The 15,239-nt window shown below is 36.4% G+C and overlaps 1 protein-coding gene across 4 annotated transcripts; it reads right to left on the bottom strand.

Moving 5' to 3' along the window:
• Positions 1-601: 601 nt before the first annotated feature.
• On the bottom strand, positions 602-14,591 carry LOC132040601 (protein GFS12). 4 transcript variants are annotated; one of them, XM_059431255.1, is made up of 17 exons: positions 14,388-14,590; positions 13,262-13,347; positions 11,406-11,496; positions 9,385-11,333; positions 8,958-9,285; positions 8,249-8,464; positions 7,392-7,464; positions 7,100-7,305; positions 6,943-7,005; positions 6,083-6,291; positions 5,871-5,982; positions 4,848-5,369; positions 3,822-4,114; positions 3,492-3,732; positions 2,980-3,053; positions 2,126-2,261; positions 602-975 (listed from the first exon to the last, which is right to left on the bottom strand). In XM_059431255.1, exons 1-17 carry the CDS (start codon positions 14,511-14,513, stop codon positions 826-828), a joined length of 4,875 nt encoding a protein of 1,624 aa, XP_059287238.1. In that variant the 5' UTR covers positions 14,514-14,590; the 3' UTR covers positions 602-825. The 4 variants fall into 4 exon arrangements, 3 of the variants coding, with proteins under 3 accessions (XP_059287238.1, XP_059287237.1, XP_059287239.1); XM_059431254.1 differs by having other exon boundaries at positions 9,385-11,496; XM_059431256.1 differs by lacking the exon at positions 14,388-14,590 and having other exon boundaries at positions 9,385-11,250.
• Positions 14,592-15,239: the final 648 nt, after the last annotated feature.

Genomic DNA, 15,239 nt, shown 5'->3' on the forward strand with positions numbered 1-15,239 from the left:
GTCTAATTGCCTATATACCACCTATACATAATACATTTTTACATTACGCGATACATGTGCTAATTTTTGCAGCAAAAGGTGCAAGTTCTTGTGTCCATAGGAAAATATAAGGGAAACTAAAGAAACTTTGGAGCAGAAAAACATAAAACCATAAAGAAAAAATAGGAAAGTAATTGCATTCAGAATTTCCACTCGATAACAACCAACTTTAAAGGAATTAACTAGTGAAGGTGATCCTCTAGAGTTTCTGGTTGTCTCTTAGATTGAAGTAACCCTTCGTCGCCCTACCAAACGAAAGAAGTCACTGTCAAACACAACTCGCCTTATTGAAGTACCAAAGGTGCGCTCCCCCCGATGACTAGGAAATGGCTTTGCCAACTAGGCCCAGGTGAGTAGTCCATTGACAAAGGGCATGGAAAGGAAATCGAGACCAACAAGCCCGCTTCGCTTCAGATTCAAAGCGGGTCCGCCCTTCCGGTGGAAACGAAAAGTCAAAGTCATCCATTGTCACTTTCTAAGGGTATGATAGAGCGGCTTAAGAAGGTGGAGAAACTTTCAGTGTAACCTAACGAGAGGCTGAATTCAAACACCCCCAAAATCGACAAGAATCGTACGAACATCTTTTGAATATTAAGAAAGTTGGAAGGCAAAAAGTACTAATTGAACAGTTCAAAAGAGAATATTGTTAGATAACAAATAGTTCAAGGTACTTCGGAACATTAAAAACAATGTGATTTTCCATGACAGCAATGGCCTGTACCTTAAGCCATTTGAGATACCTATAACATGAACTATGCATAGTACAAATTTGGCTTTGGCTCAAACCTAGCAACAGATCTTCAAATGACCGTCTTCTGTTCCAACCACAAAAAGCCGCGAGAAAGGTAAAACATTTATACTTGATAAAACAGACGCGTTCTTTGATTCACGATCACCCGTGTAGAGATACTGAGGCGTAACAAATTGCTGGACGTCCTGCCATATTTCATTAAAGCCAGTAAGAAGCAAACTACGAGCAATAAAGCAAGTAGTGATTCAAGCATTGTATTTACAGAGGCAAGGAGCAAACTCAGAAAATGAGTACCACAGCATTTATTTGATCTACACCAAATTACGACCGGTATAATACCTAGAAATTCCTAACATTTTTCTGGTAAAAGAAGGGGATTACATAAAATAAGCCACCACGTGATTCATTTATTATGCACAACAACAATTTTTCGTATGGCAAAATCCCGTGTGGACTTCTCGCCCAACTCCAGTTATGCTACGGTTAGAAACTCTAGGAGTGATGACCGCTCCTCTATCCTCTTCCCAATTTAAACAGTCAGACCGCTCTAGAACAGCCATCCTCTATAACAACATTTCACTATAACAACCATGTTTTAGGTGTAACCAATCTTTCATGTTATGTTATATTATGTGATCTCTATAACAACATTTCGCTATAGGCCAAAACATATCAGGGCCAATGATGATGTTATAGAGAGGTTTGACTTTACCATGCTCCATTACAGGGAAGGGTATTCACTGCTACATAATGAGAAAATGCATTCATATTTACTTTTATAAGCTGGAAAACATAAACTTATTGATACATTGAATTGGCAATCTCTCATTATCTTAAGGTCATATGATAAGAGTTCCCCTTTTCTTCTTTTGGACAAGTAAGGTATCATTACCTATACATGTCTACCTCAGTTGTTCATTCTGAAAAGAGAACCTCTCCAATTTCAAGTATCAAGACTTTCACCCTATACATTTTTCAATAGTACTACTAGATAGAAGTGCATTCCTCGTACGTAACCGAGCCTAAGAAACAAACAAGATGATCCAATTACTCGATTTAATTATACGCCAGTAGAATTTACCATTTTGCACATAGTAAAAGCAGCTAAAACTCGATATGACATCACCATCTTAAGTTTTCCCTTTTGATTATTAACATTTGTAAGTTGCATTTCACGTACCAGATCTATCTTACCAGTATTTACCAAGACATATATCTAGCTAGCTTAGATATCTTGAGATACTATTTTCTGTGCAAGCAAGCAGAATATTCAAATTTCTGTGGAAGGAGAAAAGAAGTGTCTAAAAAGTAAAAAAGATACAGCAAGGTACATACTTCATCTGAAGAGCTGGCCAAAGAAGAAAGCCCAATTTTACTGCGGGAAATTGAAATCACATTTTGTCCCCAAATGGAGAAATCAGAAACACCATCAGTGTGACCTCTGGAAGCCAAGGGTTTCGTTTTCCAATTTCTGTGATATAAAAATAAAGTAAAATAGAAAAAGAAAAAAAATTAAAAACATGAAACAATAAAAAGCTCAGTAATGGAATTGAGTAAACATGACATGAATCTAATAAACTAAGCATATGTGGTTCCTTCAGAAAGATAAGCAGAAATCAAAACTATCGGGGGGACAGTTTCTGGAATACAAAGAGCAAAAATGCCGGATTGTGCAATCAAATATGTTTCTAACAGGCAGAAAGAAAAGAATCCTTTATAGTTGAGATTCTTAAACTTTAAACACTTGATAGAAACACACAATACATTTATCACGGATCTGCACTTATATACTGAATCTACCAAAGACAATTAACTTATTATCATGCATGGTTGGCTTTGTGACGGATGGAGAATATATATGTTTGGCTATCTCAAACATGACACTTTCCCAATGATAACTTAAGACAAAAAACGTATCAGAATTGGAAAACAGATCATATTATCATATGGCTTGAGTACGCTATCAAGAGCAGAGCACAATAATTTTTTACTGGAAATGAGTTACTGCTCGATGACTTTAAGCTATGCAGCAATTTCCAAGCTGACTAAAAAACCATATATATCAAAGAATGAAGTCATAGATATCTAGGCCAGGCCAGGATGGCACTAATCTTACTATGCCCATTTTTGGGGGACCTTAGTTTCTTCATATTGCTAAGCGTAAGACTTAAGTTTAACATCAAAATAACCTTCTCAAGTCCCAAATCCTTAAGGTGCGGTCAAGAGAGCTCGAAACCAGCAAATGCTCTTCTGGTGTGGCTATCTGCAGGCAGAAAGCAAGCAAAAACACTATATTAAGTAGTTACCCTTTATACCCTGTTTGGTCAAGCTTCTAAATCAGCTATTTTGAAAAGTGTTTTTCTCGAAAGTACTTTTGGTGAGAAATAGTTTGTGTTTGGCTAATCAATTTGAAAAGCACTTTTGAGCAGCAATTAGCGTTTGGCAAGCTTTTAAAAAGTGCTCCTAATTGTATTTCTCAAAAGTGCTTTTCAAAAAGATACTTTTCGGGAGAAACTACTTTTTCCGCTTCTCAGAAACATCTTTTGCGTCTACTCACAAACACTTTTTCTTCTCCTAAAAGCTTGGCCAAACACCTCAACACTTTTTTTAAAACAAAACACTTCTTTTGAACTTTTTGCCTGGAGAAGCTTGGCCAAACAGGCTATTATTTCCATTTACTGGAAGCAAAATCCAACTCTACCTTTGTAACAAAACCATCATGAGCTTGCCATGAGGAAATAATTTTGCCACTCCTCACATCAAATAACCTGCAATGGCCAGAACTTTGCCCAACAGCAACCCAAGATGGATATTGAGGATTTCCATATTGCTGCTTAGTCGAAGCCCATGAACATATGGATGAAATCAGAGAAGGGAAATTGGACTCTGTAGCTTCACACCTCCATAAATGAAGTTTTTGACCTTGTCTGACATCAATGAATCTGGATACGAAAGTAGGAGACCAAATAAACCATGTAAGAGAATGTATCAATATCAATTTAAATCCAATACAACTCCAGAAAGCACCGACCTGAGAGAGCCATTTCCAGTACCGACAATAACATTGTCCAGATATTCTGAGTAATACATACTAGTGTAAAGATTACCATCTCCACCTGACAATGGATTGAAATGTAGCATATTAGCTTGTTCCACGTTCAACTTTGAAGCTTTTGGTAAGGAGCTTGTATGATTCACAGAGTTTGTAGGCAACTCTGAAAACACGGATATCAGCTTCCCTGATTGGCCATTCCAAACATGTACTGTCCCATCACAGGAAGCCACCCTTCCACTTGATGCCAAAAGAGAAATGTCATTTACAACCTGTAAAGGAAAGACAAATAAGTGCATAGAACTTAGCAAAACAGGACAATGAATTCAATAATGTGACATAGCTTAGAAAAACTTATGAAGTATCAAGAACGATCAATCAACCAACTGAAACCCATGGACAAACAAGAACATTGTACAGATTATTAACTTGCTTAAATGCATGAAAGCTGATAAGAAATTATATCAGCTCTGCCACGAAAACAAATTTCATATCAAACCAGAAAGTGGCTCACACCTTATGCTCATGAAAAGACATTGCCCAGAACAGTTAATTCCTCTCAACAAACCAGCATTAAATAAGGAAAGAAAATCATAGAAGCGGAATAGGACAATGGGAGAAATCCATCATTCTTCAATAAAAGGTTTGCCAGGTAAAATAACATTCATCTGTGCAGCAAATAAAGCAAAAAACAAAAGCATTTATGGAAAGTTGGTATGAAAGAGAAAACACCACATGATCATTAGAACTTGAATTCTTCAAACCTGTAAATATCATTTTTGATATTTTTCAAAGAAGTTTGTTGAACACCTGGTCACATTTCATCGCGGAAAGTGCATCACGTAATTTCGGAAATGAGGGGCAGACAGATAGAAAAGGAAACACAAAACAATTGCTGTCTGTTTAGTGCCATAACTTTAACTTGTTATAAACTTATAATCCTATTATAGCGAGAAAATATAACAAGAACTTCCTTTTTCATAAAGAGAAATAGATTCGGCACACCTCCTCATGGCCATAATAACCAGATATAGAATCAATTCTTGACAACTCCCACTTTTGAACAGTTCCTTTGAATCCTGGAGCAACTCCGGCAGTGAAAACATTGCATTCATCTTGACAAACTGCTATAGACCTTACCACTCCTTGATGTGCTCGAACAGAGTGCAGAACAGATGCTTTGATTTTCCATGGAAGTTCATCCTTTGAACCACCAGGACGGCCAATAAAATCAGGGCCACTCCAGTTAGCAGCTGGACTGGGGAACCAATACCAGGGCTCAATCTTGCTAAAATCTGAGGTTCTTGCATTCCTATCAGCAGAATCCTGATTTTGGCTAGACAGATTTCTGTTTATTGTAGGCGGTTTGGCACCTCTTTTTCCATGTGATTGAGGCGTTGACCACCCTAACCCATTGAGCAACATCTTAGCTGGAGTAGATTCGGATGTTAAGCTCTCACCACGAGTCGTCTTTCTAGCATATATACTAGATGAACCACTTCGAGAGGATTCCCCTGCGGATTCCCACTGAATCATGACATTTCAGAAATTGACACACAAAGGAGAAGGGTATGCGATGAAAAATATAGTGATTTATTTTTATAAGTAATACTCCCTCTGTTTCAATTTGTTTTTCTTACTTTCCTTTCTAGTCTGTTTCGAAAAGAATGCCTCTTTCCTAATTTAGTAACTCTTTACATCCAACACCCTGCGTGGCATATTTAAGACCACAAGATTCAAAGGAAATTTTGTACATTACACACCTCTTTAGTTCAAGACCATAAGATTAAAAAGTCTTCTTTATTTTCTTAAATTCCGTGCCGAGTCAAACTAAGACAAACAAATTGAAACGTACGGAGTATATTTGTAATGCAAAACAGCACTCTAAGAGTCTTTTCTAGTATTCCATCTTGATTTTGATAACCATTTGAGGCAGTTATTACCAACTTGGCATGTTAACGTGTAGCATATAGAATTTGTATCTCTCCAACCTAAGAATCCTATTCCCGGAAGTATTAGGAAACACACCTTCCAGTTATAACGGCGCAGAAGTAACTGCTCCAGTAGCAACCACGTGGCACAACACTGGCGAAGCTTCTCTATACCAAGAAGAGATGCAAATGATGGATATAAAAGCATCCTGCACAGATTAAAGCTTATTACATGATAAGAAAAATAATAAGACGAGAGAATGTTATTCCTATCCCAAAAAAAAAAAAAAAAAGGCACAAAAAACCCACACAAGGTCCAAACGGCTTGTAATTTTATTCTCCTCCTCCCCCTCGGTATGGGGACCTCGAAGGCTTCCTCCCTGGATGTTAGAATGACCTGCTTTCTCCTGGGAGAATGCAAGCTCATCAAGAAGTTGCCTGAGTTTTGGAAGGACGTGCAACACCGTTAAATCTGATCCAATTTGCTGACAAAGAGCTAGCAGATTTCTCACTGCACCCTTGCATGCAAAAGAATTCCATCATCTACACAGATAACAAGCATAAATAAAGCAACAGAATTTGGAACTTTCACTTGAACCTCCAGATATTTCTAAGAAAAGAAGAAAAAACCTCCGTAGTTCTCTATAACCGCAAAAAACATAGACCATAAATAAGGGAGGTTTCCGTAACTTTAGGAATGATGCTCCCTTTATTGCCAATAAAACCCAGAGACTATCAGATTATCACTTCACTCAGAAAAATAATACTAAGAAAGTTCAATACTATTAATTTTTAAAGTAGGAGGTTTGATACTAAATCATGGCAGCTACGTAAATTAAAAAATCAATAAACAACATCTTCTAGTAGCTTGAGCTGAACATGCACTGTCCTCAAAGATCCAGGGAAATGAGTATTTTGTTATGCTAGCAAAAGCACAACTGTTGTATTACCTCGCCCAAAAGTGATGATCATATGGAAATGTTTGAGTGCAGACATAATCATAGGGAGTGAGTTTTATAATTTTGGACATAAAACTCTGGAATGTATCCTCTGTATATTTTTTTCATCAAATTTAGCTCACTAGTTTTAGAAGTGAAGTTTACAGCAGACTGCAGAGCTTCGGAAAAAAATAGAGCGCAAGAGAAAAATTGAGAGAGAAGTTGAAATACCTCAACCACCTGAATTCCCAAGTTGGTCTGCATGAGAACCTGAAGATATAAGAATTTGCCATCCTACAGAAGCATTTCAACACATTACTAATTGGAAGGTAAGCTAAAAATTCTAATGACATTTAAACAAATTGAAAGTAAATATCGAATTACATACTTCAACAAGCTCCTTAACAAGAACCTCCCTGGTCAAGGAGGCAGTGAGACCATCTAAAGTCATTAGACAGTCAATTAGGGCTAAAGCACTCCAACTCTGCGCAGTTTCATTCTTATTTGCGAATGAATTGTCAATGCACGAAAGAATGACAATTCTTAGTAATGGTAGAATCTGTTTGACTATGAAATTTTCTCCAAAAAGACTACCTGAAAGATGATAATAAGCACCTAGTTAGGTTGCGAATCAGAAGGATATTTGTAAAACAGAACGAAGGTGTGCACTTTATGAATACCAATTCTAACTAAGACATCAATTCCATCATCACTGAGACCCTTGCCAAAGCAGTGAAGGAGAGGCAAAATTGTCTGGTGAGAAACCAAAACGTTAGTCATACAACATGAGAATAAACTTTCAACAAATTCGCAAAAAGTGTAAATACTTCCACCGAGAAAATGACAAATAGTCTCTTATCTTTGATAGAAGGTCCAAAATAGTCCTTTAAGTATCATTTCAGCATTTTAAGTCCTTTAACTTTGTCAGACCCCACTTGTGGGATTACACTGGGTATGTTGTTATTGTAACTTTGTCAAAAGTGGGCACTTTTTGGTCTCTGTCAAATATTTACCAAAATATGATTATTAAATTAACCGAAGCTGTGAAAAGAAAAAAAAACATCTACCAGAAACACTAGAAATTTCCGTCAAAAACCACAACATGAAAAACTACACCTGACACAATAATAACAAAACTTGCACTTCAAAAAGCTGCACCGACTCTTGAAAGGTACAAAAAATAACATAAACTACAAAAATTGTACTTCCAAATGCGAGTTCCCGTTCAATATTTTCTTTTTTATAATCTCGTTTAAATTTAACTAGTCATTGATTCTCCCGATAGATCACAATTGCCGCGAGCAAAGATATTAATGATGAGGAAGCCTTTTTTATTATGCTACTTAAAATCTGATAAATATTTAATGGAGACCAAAAGTGCTCACTTTTGGCAAACTTAAAGGACCAAAACTGCTCAGGTGATACTTAAGGTATTTTTGTGAACCTACCACCAAAAATAAGGGGCCATTTTCATTTTCTTACTTCCACCTATCAAAAAGTAGAGGGGATGGGGAGGGGAACAGTGGTTGGCTACAACCTGATGAACAGTAATTGGAATACCAAGTTCCTCACTAGAGCCAATCAACAAGACAGAAGCAGCAGCAACAGAATTCTTGCAAGGAGTACCATGTAAGTTTGATACCACAAATGGATGTATTGTCTCCACATATGCTTGTTTACCAATCCTATTCCATATATCCAGCACAAAGGAACCTTGGAGAAGAGAAACCTTCAAATGTGAAGGACCATTCGCCTGATAGAAAACAAACTTTCAGTAGGTTTCAGAAGCAAAAGCATCACATATTAATAGCCTGTTTGGCCAAGCTACTCCAAGGCCAAAAGTGTTTTTTCCTCAAAAAGGGTGTTTTTTTCTCAAAGTTGAGGTGTTCCGCCGAGCTTTTAGGAGAAGAAAAAGTGCTTTTGAGTAAAGCAGAAGCTGAAAAAAGTAGCTTCTCCCCACAAGTACTTTTTTGAAAAGCACTTTTGAGAAAATACACTTAGAAGCACTTTTAAAAGCTTGGCCAAACACTAATTGCTGCTCAAAAGTGGTTTTCAAATTGATTAGGCAAACACAAACAGCTTCTCACCTAAAGTACTGTTTTTAATAGCACTTCTTTTTTCTTTTTTTTTTTCTTTTTTTGGGAAACTGGTAACTAAAGAATAGCACTTTTAGCAAAAGCATTTTTCAAAATAAGATGATTTTAAAAGCATGGCTAAACAGGCTCTTAGACAGTTCCAAAGCTAACCTGAAGAATCTTCTGGATAGCAGGTATGACTAGCTTCTTTACAGCTTCTGGATTTAGATACCTCAAAAATTCTGTCAGTACTATACAACCCCATTCAGCTTCAGAATCTGATAAAGGATTCAAGACTAATTTCAAACAGTTAGGAGCACACATTTCGGCAGCAAACGTTCCCATTGCTTTCAAGGCTCCCCGTCGAGCAAAAGCCGCAGCATAACGAAGTCGTGATTCATCTTTTGCTATAAGCTGAAGGGGGGCAAGAAACAAATAGGACGACTTGATTGTTGCTAGAAAATAAGGAGAGTCCAAAAGACATTTGGCAGTGGGCCTCCTAATTGAAGGAAGAAAGAACAGTTAGTTCTGTAAGGAGATCAGGAAATAATATCAACGCAAGCTTTTAAAGATGGAAAAAGTGATGAAAGAACTATACCTCCTCCAATCCTTTTGGATGCAGGATTCAATAACAACTTGAGTGTCAGGGGGAAGCTGTTGTACTAATGCAGGTAAGACACCGCTCTCTAAGTACACAGCTAAAGAGGTTGGATCAAAAAGTGGCCTTCTCAATTGGAGTTCTGCTAAGATGCAGCCAACTGCAAATATATCATTAGCAACATCTTCAGAATAAACATGTGAACAGGAACATTTCTGCTTCCAAAGCAATAGTGCTTGATATCCCGCAGATACATCATCGCCCACTTCAATATTCTTGAGAAGGTAATTCACATCAATAACAGATGGGATGGCAGTATTGGTGCTAGAGCCAGTTTTTCTGGGGCTAATATTCTCTTCATGAACATCCAAGTTGTAGATAGGATCCAAGTGAGGTGCATGCTCAGAAAACGTAGCTGCTTCTTCCAATTCATGCAAAAATGAAGTTTCAAAAGCCAGAGCTTGCTCAGTCACATCACTTGTTGGGAGCTGTATTTCTGCTTCACTGGTCTTGTCATAAATTCCCAAGGTGGCAAGCCGCCGAGGAGGATGTGGTTTAGTAAAAAGTTGTCGGCGTCCCACTGACTTCAGATTTGTAGGAGCGGATGAAGGCAACATAACATTTTTGGCAGCAACAGCAGCATCACCAAACAATTTGTAGCCGAAAGTGATATCAATCCAATTATGTAGTTGTTGTGAAACCCTATCACTTTCTAAAGCATCTCTATGCAACTTGACGAACTCCTCAGGGGTGCCAGCCCATGAAGGCACAGCCAAATCAGACATCCCAGAATGTATAGAATAAAATATCCGCGGATCACAATAAAATTCTGGAATGCACTCATCTGGGGTCCACTGATATAGTCTTTGCATGGTAGAAGGATATTCATTTGGTTCATAAACTGAACGAACAGCCATCCTCAGAACAGTCAAAGGCAACCTCCTTGCCTTATAACTGCAGACAGCCAGCTCAGAGAGGCACTCATCTGATACATGATGAGGTATTTCAGATGTCGAATATGTGAAGTCCAATTGCTCGTCACCCTTCGCCAGCCGCCATTTGCTCTTAGTTAGATCTCTCCATCCAGTGTTATTATTCTCATCAGGTTTCACACTAAAATCTATAACCCATGGCATTACAATATAAAAGGTATTATCACCCCACCTTCTCCCTGCTAATTGGTTTAAGATTAAAAGATATTCAAAGTTACTTATTTCGCCCCTCCACCAACGTTTAAAGATAGAATGCCAATCTGTAGATTGGGAAAGCTTTAGGTCAGCAAAAAGGCCTTGTAAAGAGCACCCGTCAAAACAGCATCTAACTCCTGAATCATGACTACCCTCTATTTTGGAAATCGAATCAGAGCTTTGGAGGAACTTATTACAAATGGGAAGCCAGCACCATAAGGAATCAACCAATGATATACTGGATGGACAGATATTACCATGGGAAACACCTAAACCATGCATGTACGCCAACCCTGATAGTAGCTGGAAGAGTAAATACCGGATATGCCAGTCAGACTTTAAGGCACTAGGGCTAAAGTGAAGAATGTTTTCCAAGGTATGTGGCATTTTTGGAAGCAACAAATTGAGTTGACCGGAATTTTTTAGCATTCCCAAAGTTGGAGAAATGTTTGGATGCCTTATGCAGCCAGGAAATTGTTCTTCGACAAATGAAGGAATCCCCACTAAACTAAGAAAGTTCACACTCTCTCGTCCTGATCTTTTACCTTCTATCATGAGAGTTAGGGAATGTAAAATATGATCTTCAAGAGATCCAGCTAAGAACTCTGATACAATGCCTTCAACTAATGAAGATGAAGAAATCCCAATCCGAGCAACTGGAGCCAGGGCAGTCAGTGTCCTAAAGCAAGAAAATGTACCAGAAATGTTACAGGTCACATTTTGACACCCTAATCCATATAGGGATTTATGTCTTCCACCATTCTGCAAATCTTCACATTCAGATGATCCAGTTGCTAATGAAGAAGTTTTATCACTGGAAAGTTCAACACTGACCTCAGCTTGAACCTGATCAATCGCCACCGGAACTGCATGCCCACTGCCACTATTCGTTGTGGCTTCAAGATCTTCTAAAAGATACTGGTTACTGCACAGAAGGGGACCTTAGCTGTATAACCTTCTATATTTATAAGTATAGTACCATAGGATTATACTGGGAAGTGGGAATATGTACATAAAAATCAGTCTACTACTTATCAAATGTGAGTATGTGACAAGTTTTCTTTTGGATTCTTCTTTGCTTTCACTTTGGGAAGTGGAGTTACATACTATTATTCCAACTACTCAAATGGCTAAATGACATGTCGAACCAAAAAAACGATACTCCCTCCTCTCCAACTTATATGACACTTTCTATTTTGGGATGTTCAAAATGTTAGATGTCGTTCTATTTCTCTACAAATTCAAGAATTCAAATTCACAATTATTCAAATTTTAAACTTCCATGTGATATTTTCTCTAAAATTTTCAATAAATAATCAATAGGTTAATAGTTAATATTATATCCACTATCATATATAATGCATAGACCAAATTAATATCTTAAACGTCGTGTCCAGTATTTACTGACATATAAATTAATGGATGGAGTATATCTATAGAATATCTTTTGATGTACAAAAACACCATGACAAGAAGAAAATTAGAAACGGAAGGGAAAGAAAATTAACAATATTTGTGTTAAAGCACTGAAACTATCCCCCCCCCCCCAAAAAAAAACCCAAACCCACACACACAACAATCAATCAACACAATATTCATTAGGTAAATGTACCAAAAGAGTGCCACACACATATAGAAGGTAGCAAACAAGTACAGGAAAGATATTCTCGTACAATATGCTACTGCACTCCCCTCTCACAAACGAATGAGTCTTCAAAAGATAATTGGTAAAACCAATATCAAATTCTTACTCATTCCCAGAAAGATTCTGTGAAGACATCTAATCGGCCTCTTCAAATGATCAATAACCATCACTGTCAATTCTAGTTGGAGTTAGCTATTTCTTCTTCTTCTTCTTCTCTTTTTTTTATTTTTTTTTATTTTTTATTTGTCTCATTGACAAAATGTCCATCACATATAGACTAACTTTGCACTAGCTATCAACAAATAGCTACCCTCTTCCTGCATCCGAGCTAGGAAGTGGTAATGCTTTCACATAGACAACAAGTTTTTCTTTTCAAGGGTGAAAGGTTTGGGACATTACACCTCATTACTAAACTAGTTTGGATCGGCTATGTAAATCCTATTTTCATTGAGAATTCATTATTAGTCTGGTCCATCAACCTATTGTAACCTTCCTCCTGAATTCATACTTGCTACTCACAATGCTTTCGCATAGACAATAAGTTATTTTTCTTCTTTAAGAAAAGGGGGGAGAGGAACACAAGAAAAGGCGCAGAGACACTAAGGGCCCGTTTGGGCATGGATAATTTTCACTTGTTTTCACATTTTTCACCCCAAATCACTCACAAAAATTCAACATTTTCAAAGTTGTATTCACGTCCAAACTCAACTCCAATTTCCAAATAGTACCATTTTTCAACTTTTCCCAAAAACTACATTTTTTATGTCCAAACACCCACTATGTTTTTTTTTTTAATTGCATTCAATAGACAGTGAGTTTCCTTTGTTTAAAGGGGGGGTGCCCAAATGCAAGAAAAACACAAGATTGTACACGTAATTGCGAAGCAACTATCTTTATGAAAGGGCATACTACTCTTTTTTCACATTTCACATTTTTTATGTCCAAACGCCCACTAAGATTCTTTTTATTGCTTTCAATGGACATTAAGTTTCCTTCTTCCTTTTTAAAGGGGGTGGGAAATGCAAGAAAAAATACGAGATCATACATGTAATTGGCCAAGCAACTATCTTTATTAAGGGGCAGATAAGTCAACTGAAACTGTGGCAACCCTTCTCCATTTGAACTTGAAGGCTGCAAAAATCAACAACCAAAAGGATTAGTAACACCCAAAGAACTCTTCTTGCTACACAAAATTACAAAAAAGTGCAATCATTTTTCCTTTTTTCTTCTCTCTTTTCGTAAAGGGTACAACACATCATCAGTGATACTCACAGAACTCCTCTCGCTACACAAAACTACAATAAGCTGAAATCTTTACTCTTTTCCATAAAGGGTTCAACACATGATCAGTAACACCCAAAGAACTCTTATTACTACACAAAATTACAAAAAAAGCTGTAATCTTTTATCCTTTTTTGAGTGTTTTTAAGTAAAGGGTACAACACATGATCATTAACACCCAGAGAACTCTTCTTGCTACACAAAATTACAAAAAGCTGTAATCTTTTATCCTTTTTTTTTGGGTGTTTTTAAGTAAAGGGTACACAAAACATGATAAGTAACACCGAAAGAACTCTTATTACTACACAAATTACAAAAGAAACTGTAATCTTTTATCCTTCTTTGAGTGTTTTTTAAGTAAAGGGTACAACACATGATCAGTGATACTCACATAACTCATCTTGCTACACAAAATTAAAACAAAGGTGAAATCTTTTATCCTTTTTTTGAGTGTTTTTAAGTAAAGGGTACTACACATGATCAGTAATACTCACAGGACTCTACTTGCTAAACAAAATTACAAAAAGGTGTAATCTTTATCCTTTTTTTGAGTGTTTTTAAGTAAAGGATACAAACATGATCAATAACACCCAAAAAACTCTTCTTGTTACACAAAACTACAAAAAGGTGTAATCTTTTATCCCTTTTTTGGGTGTTTTTAAGTAAAGGGTACAACACATGATCAATAACACCCAAATAACTATCCTTGCTACACAAAATTACAAAAAAGTTGTAATCTTTTTCCTTTTCCTTTTTTTTTTTTTTGGGTGTTTTTCAGAAAAGGGTATAACACATGATCAATAACACCTACAGAACTCTTCTTGATACACAAAATTACAAAAAGGTGCAGTCTTTTTCCTTTTTTTTTTCTATTTTTAAGTAAAGGGTACCTGAACAATGGCAGTTGAACCAAAAGGAAGAGGAGAATTGGAAAGACCATAATTAAAGATGAGTTGGTCTGAAAAATCTGATTGAATTTGGCGTTGAAGACACTCAAAACACATTTCTTTTCCCATTCCTCTCAATTTTCACTACAGATCTTGATGCTTTTTTCATCAAATCAAAAGCTTTTTTTTGCTCTTGAATGCTCTCTATGTAACAGGAACAAGGAGAAAAAACACTGTACAAAATTTTAGCAAGATTCCGACTTCTTTTTTTATTTCCTGTTCCCGACAAGTTTTCGATTTCGGCTTATAAGTTGTTCGAAACAGCATATAACCTGTTTTTAGTTTTTTTTTTTTTTTTTTTTTGGTGTTTCGCTTAATCATTTTATTTTATATTTAAAATAAATTTAAAAAATAATTAAATTTATTTGGTTTAAACCTATTTAAAGCAGCTTATAAGCTGAAAATAGTTCATAAGCCAAAAAAAGGTTAGGCTATCCTGATTTATTATTTTGATGGCCCAACTTATTTTTTAACTTATAAGCTGTTGCTTTTTTTTAAGCCCATTCAAACAAACTCTATGTTGATCATACGACGTCGTTGTTATGTTTTTTCCAGCTGTTTTCTTGAGGACACAAAGTGCAAAGTTAGCATGTAAAAATTGGTCCTTTGGCACCAATTTTGTAATTTGTGAAATTATTAAAGGAAGTTATATATATTGATATTATAAAATATATTTGCGTATCTAAATAATTTAACATGTTATAATAGGTTAATACTATTTAAGCTAATTTAACTGTTAGTTATTTAAATTTAGTAAAATATAACCGAATAAAAAGCTATTTGACCCAACACGTG

The sequence above is a fragment of the Lycium ferocissimum genome, chromosome 12 (genome assembly GCF_029784015.1).
Source record: "Lycium ferocissimum isolate CSIRO_LF1 chromosome 12, AGI_CSIRO_Lferr_CH_V1, whole genome shotgun sequence".
Lineage (NCBI taxonomy): Eukaryota > Viridiplantae > Streptophyta > Magnoliopsida > Solanales > Solanaceae > Lycium > Lycium ferocissimum.

Bases quoted from the DNA above. Each gene is read 5' to 3' on its own strand.
- LOC132040601 (XM_059431254.1), bottom strand. From the start codon at position 14,513: ATGGGAAAAGAAATGTGTTTTGAGTGTCTTCAACGCCAAATTCAATCA. The intron at 9,286-9,384 runs GTATAGTTCTTT...TCCTTCAATTAG, and splicing joins ATCCAAAAGGATTGGAGGAG to GAGGCCCACTGCCAAATGTC. The intron at 5,370-5,870 runs GTGTGTTTCCTA...GTCATGATTCAG, and splicing joins TGCGCCGTTATAACTGGAAG to TGGGAATCCGCAGGGGAATC.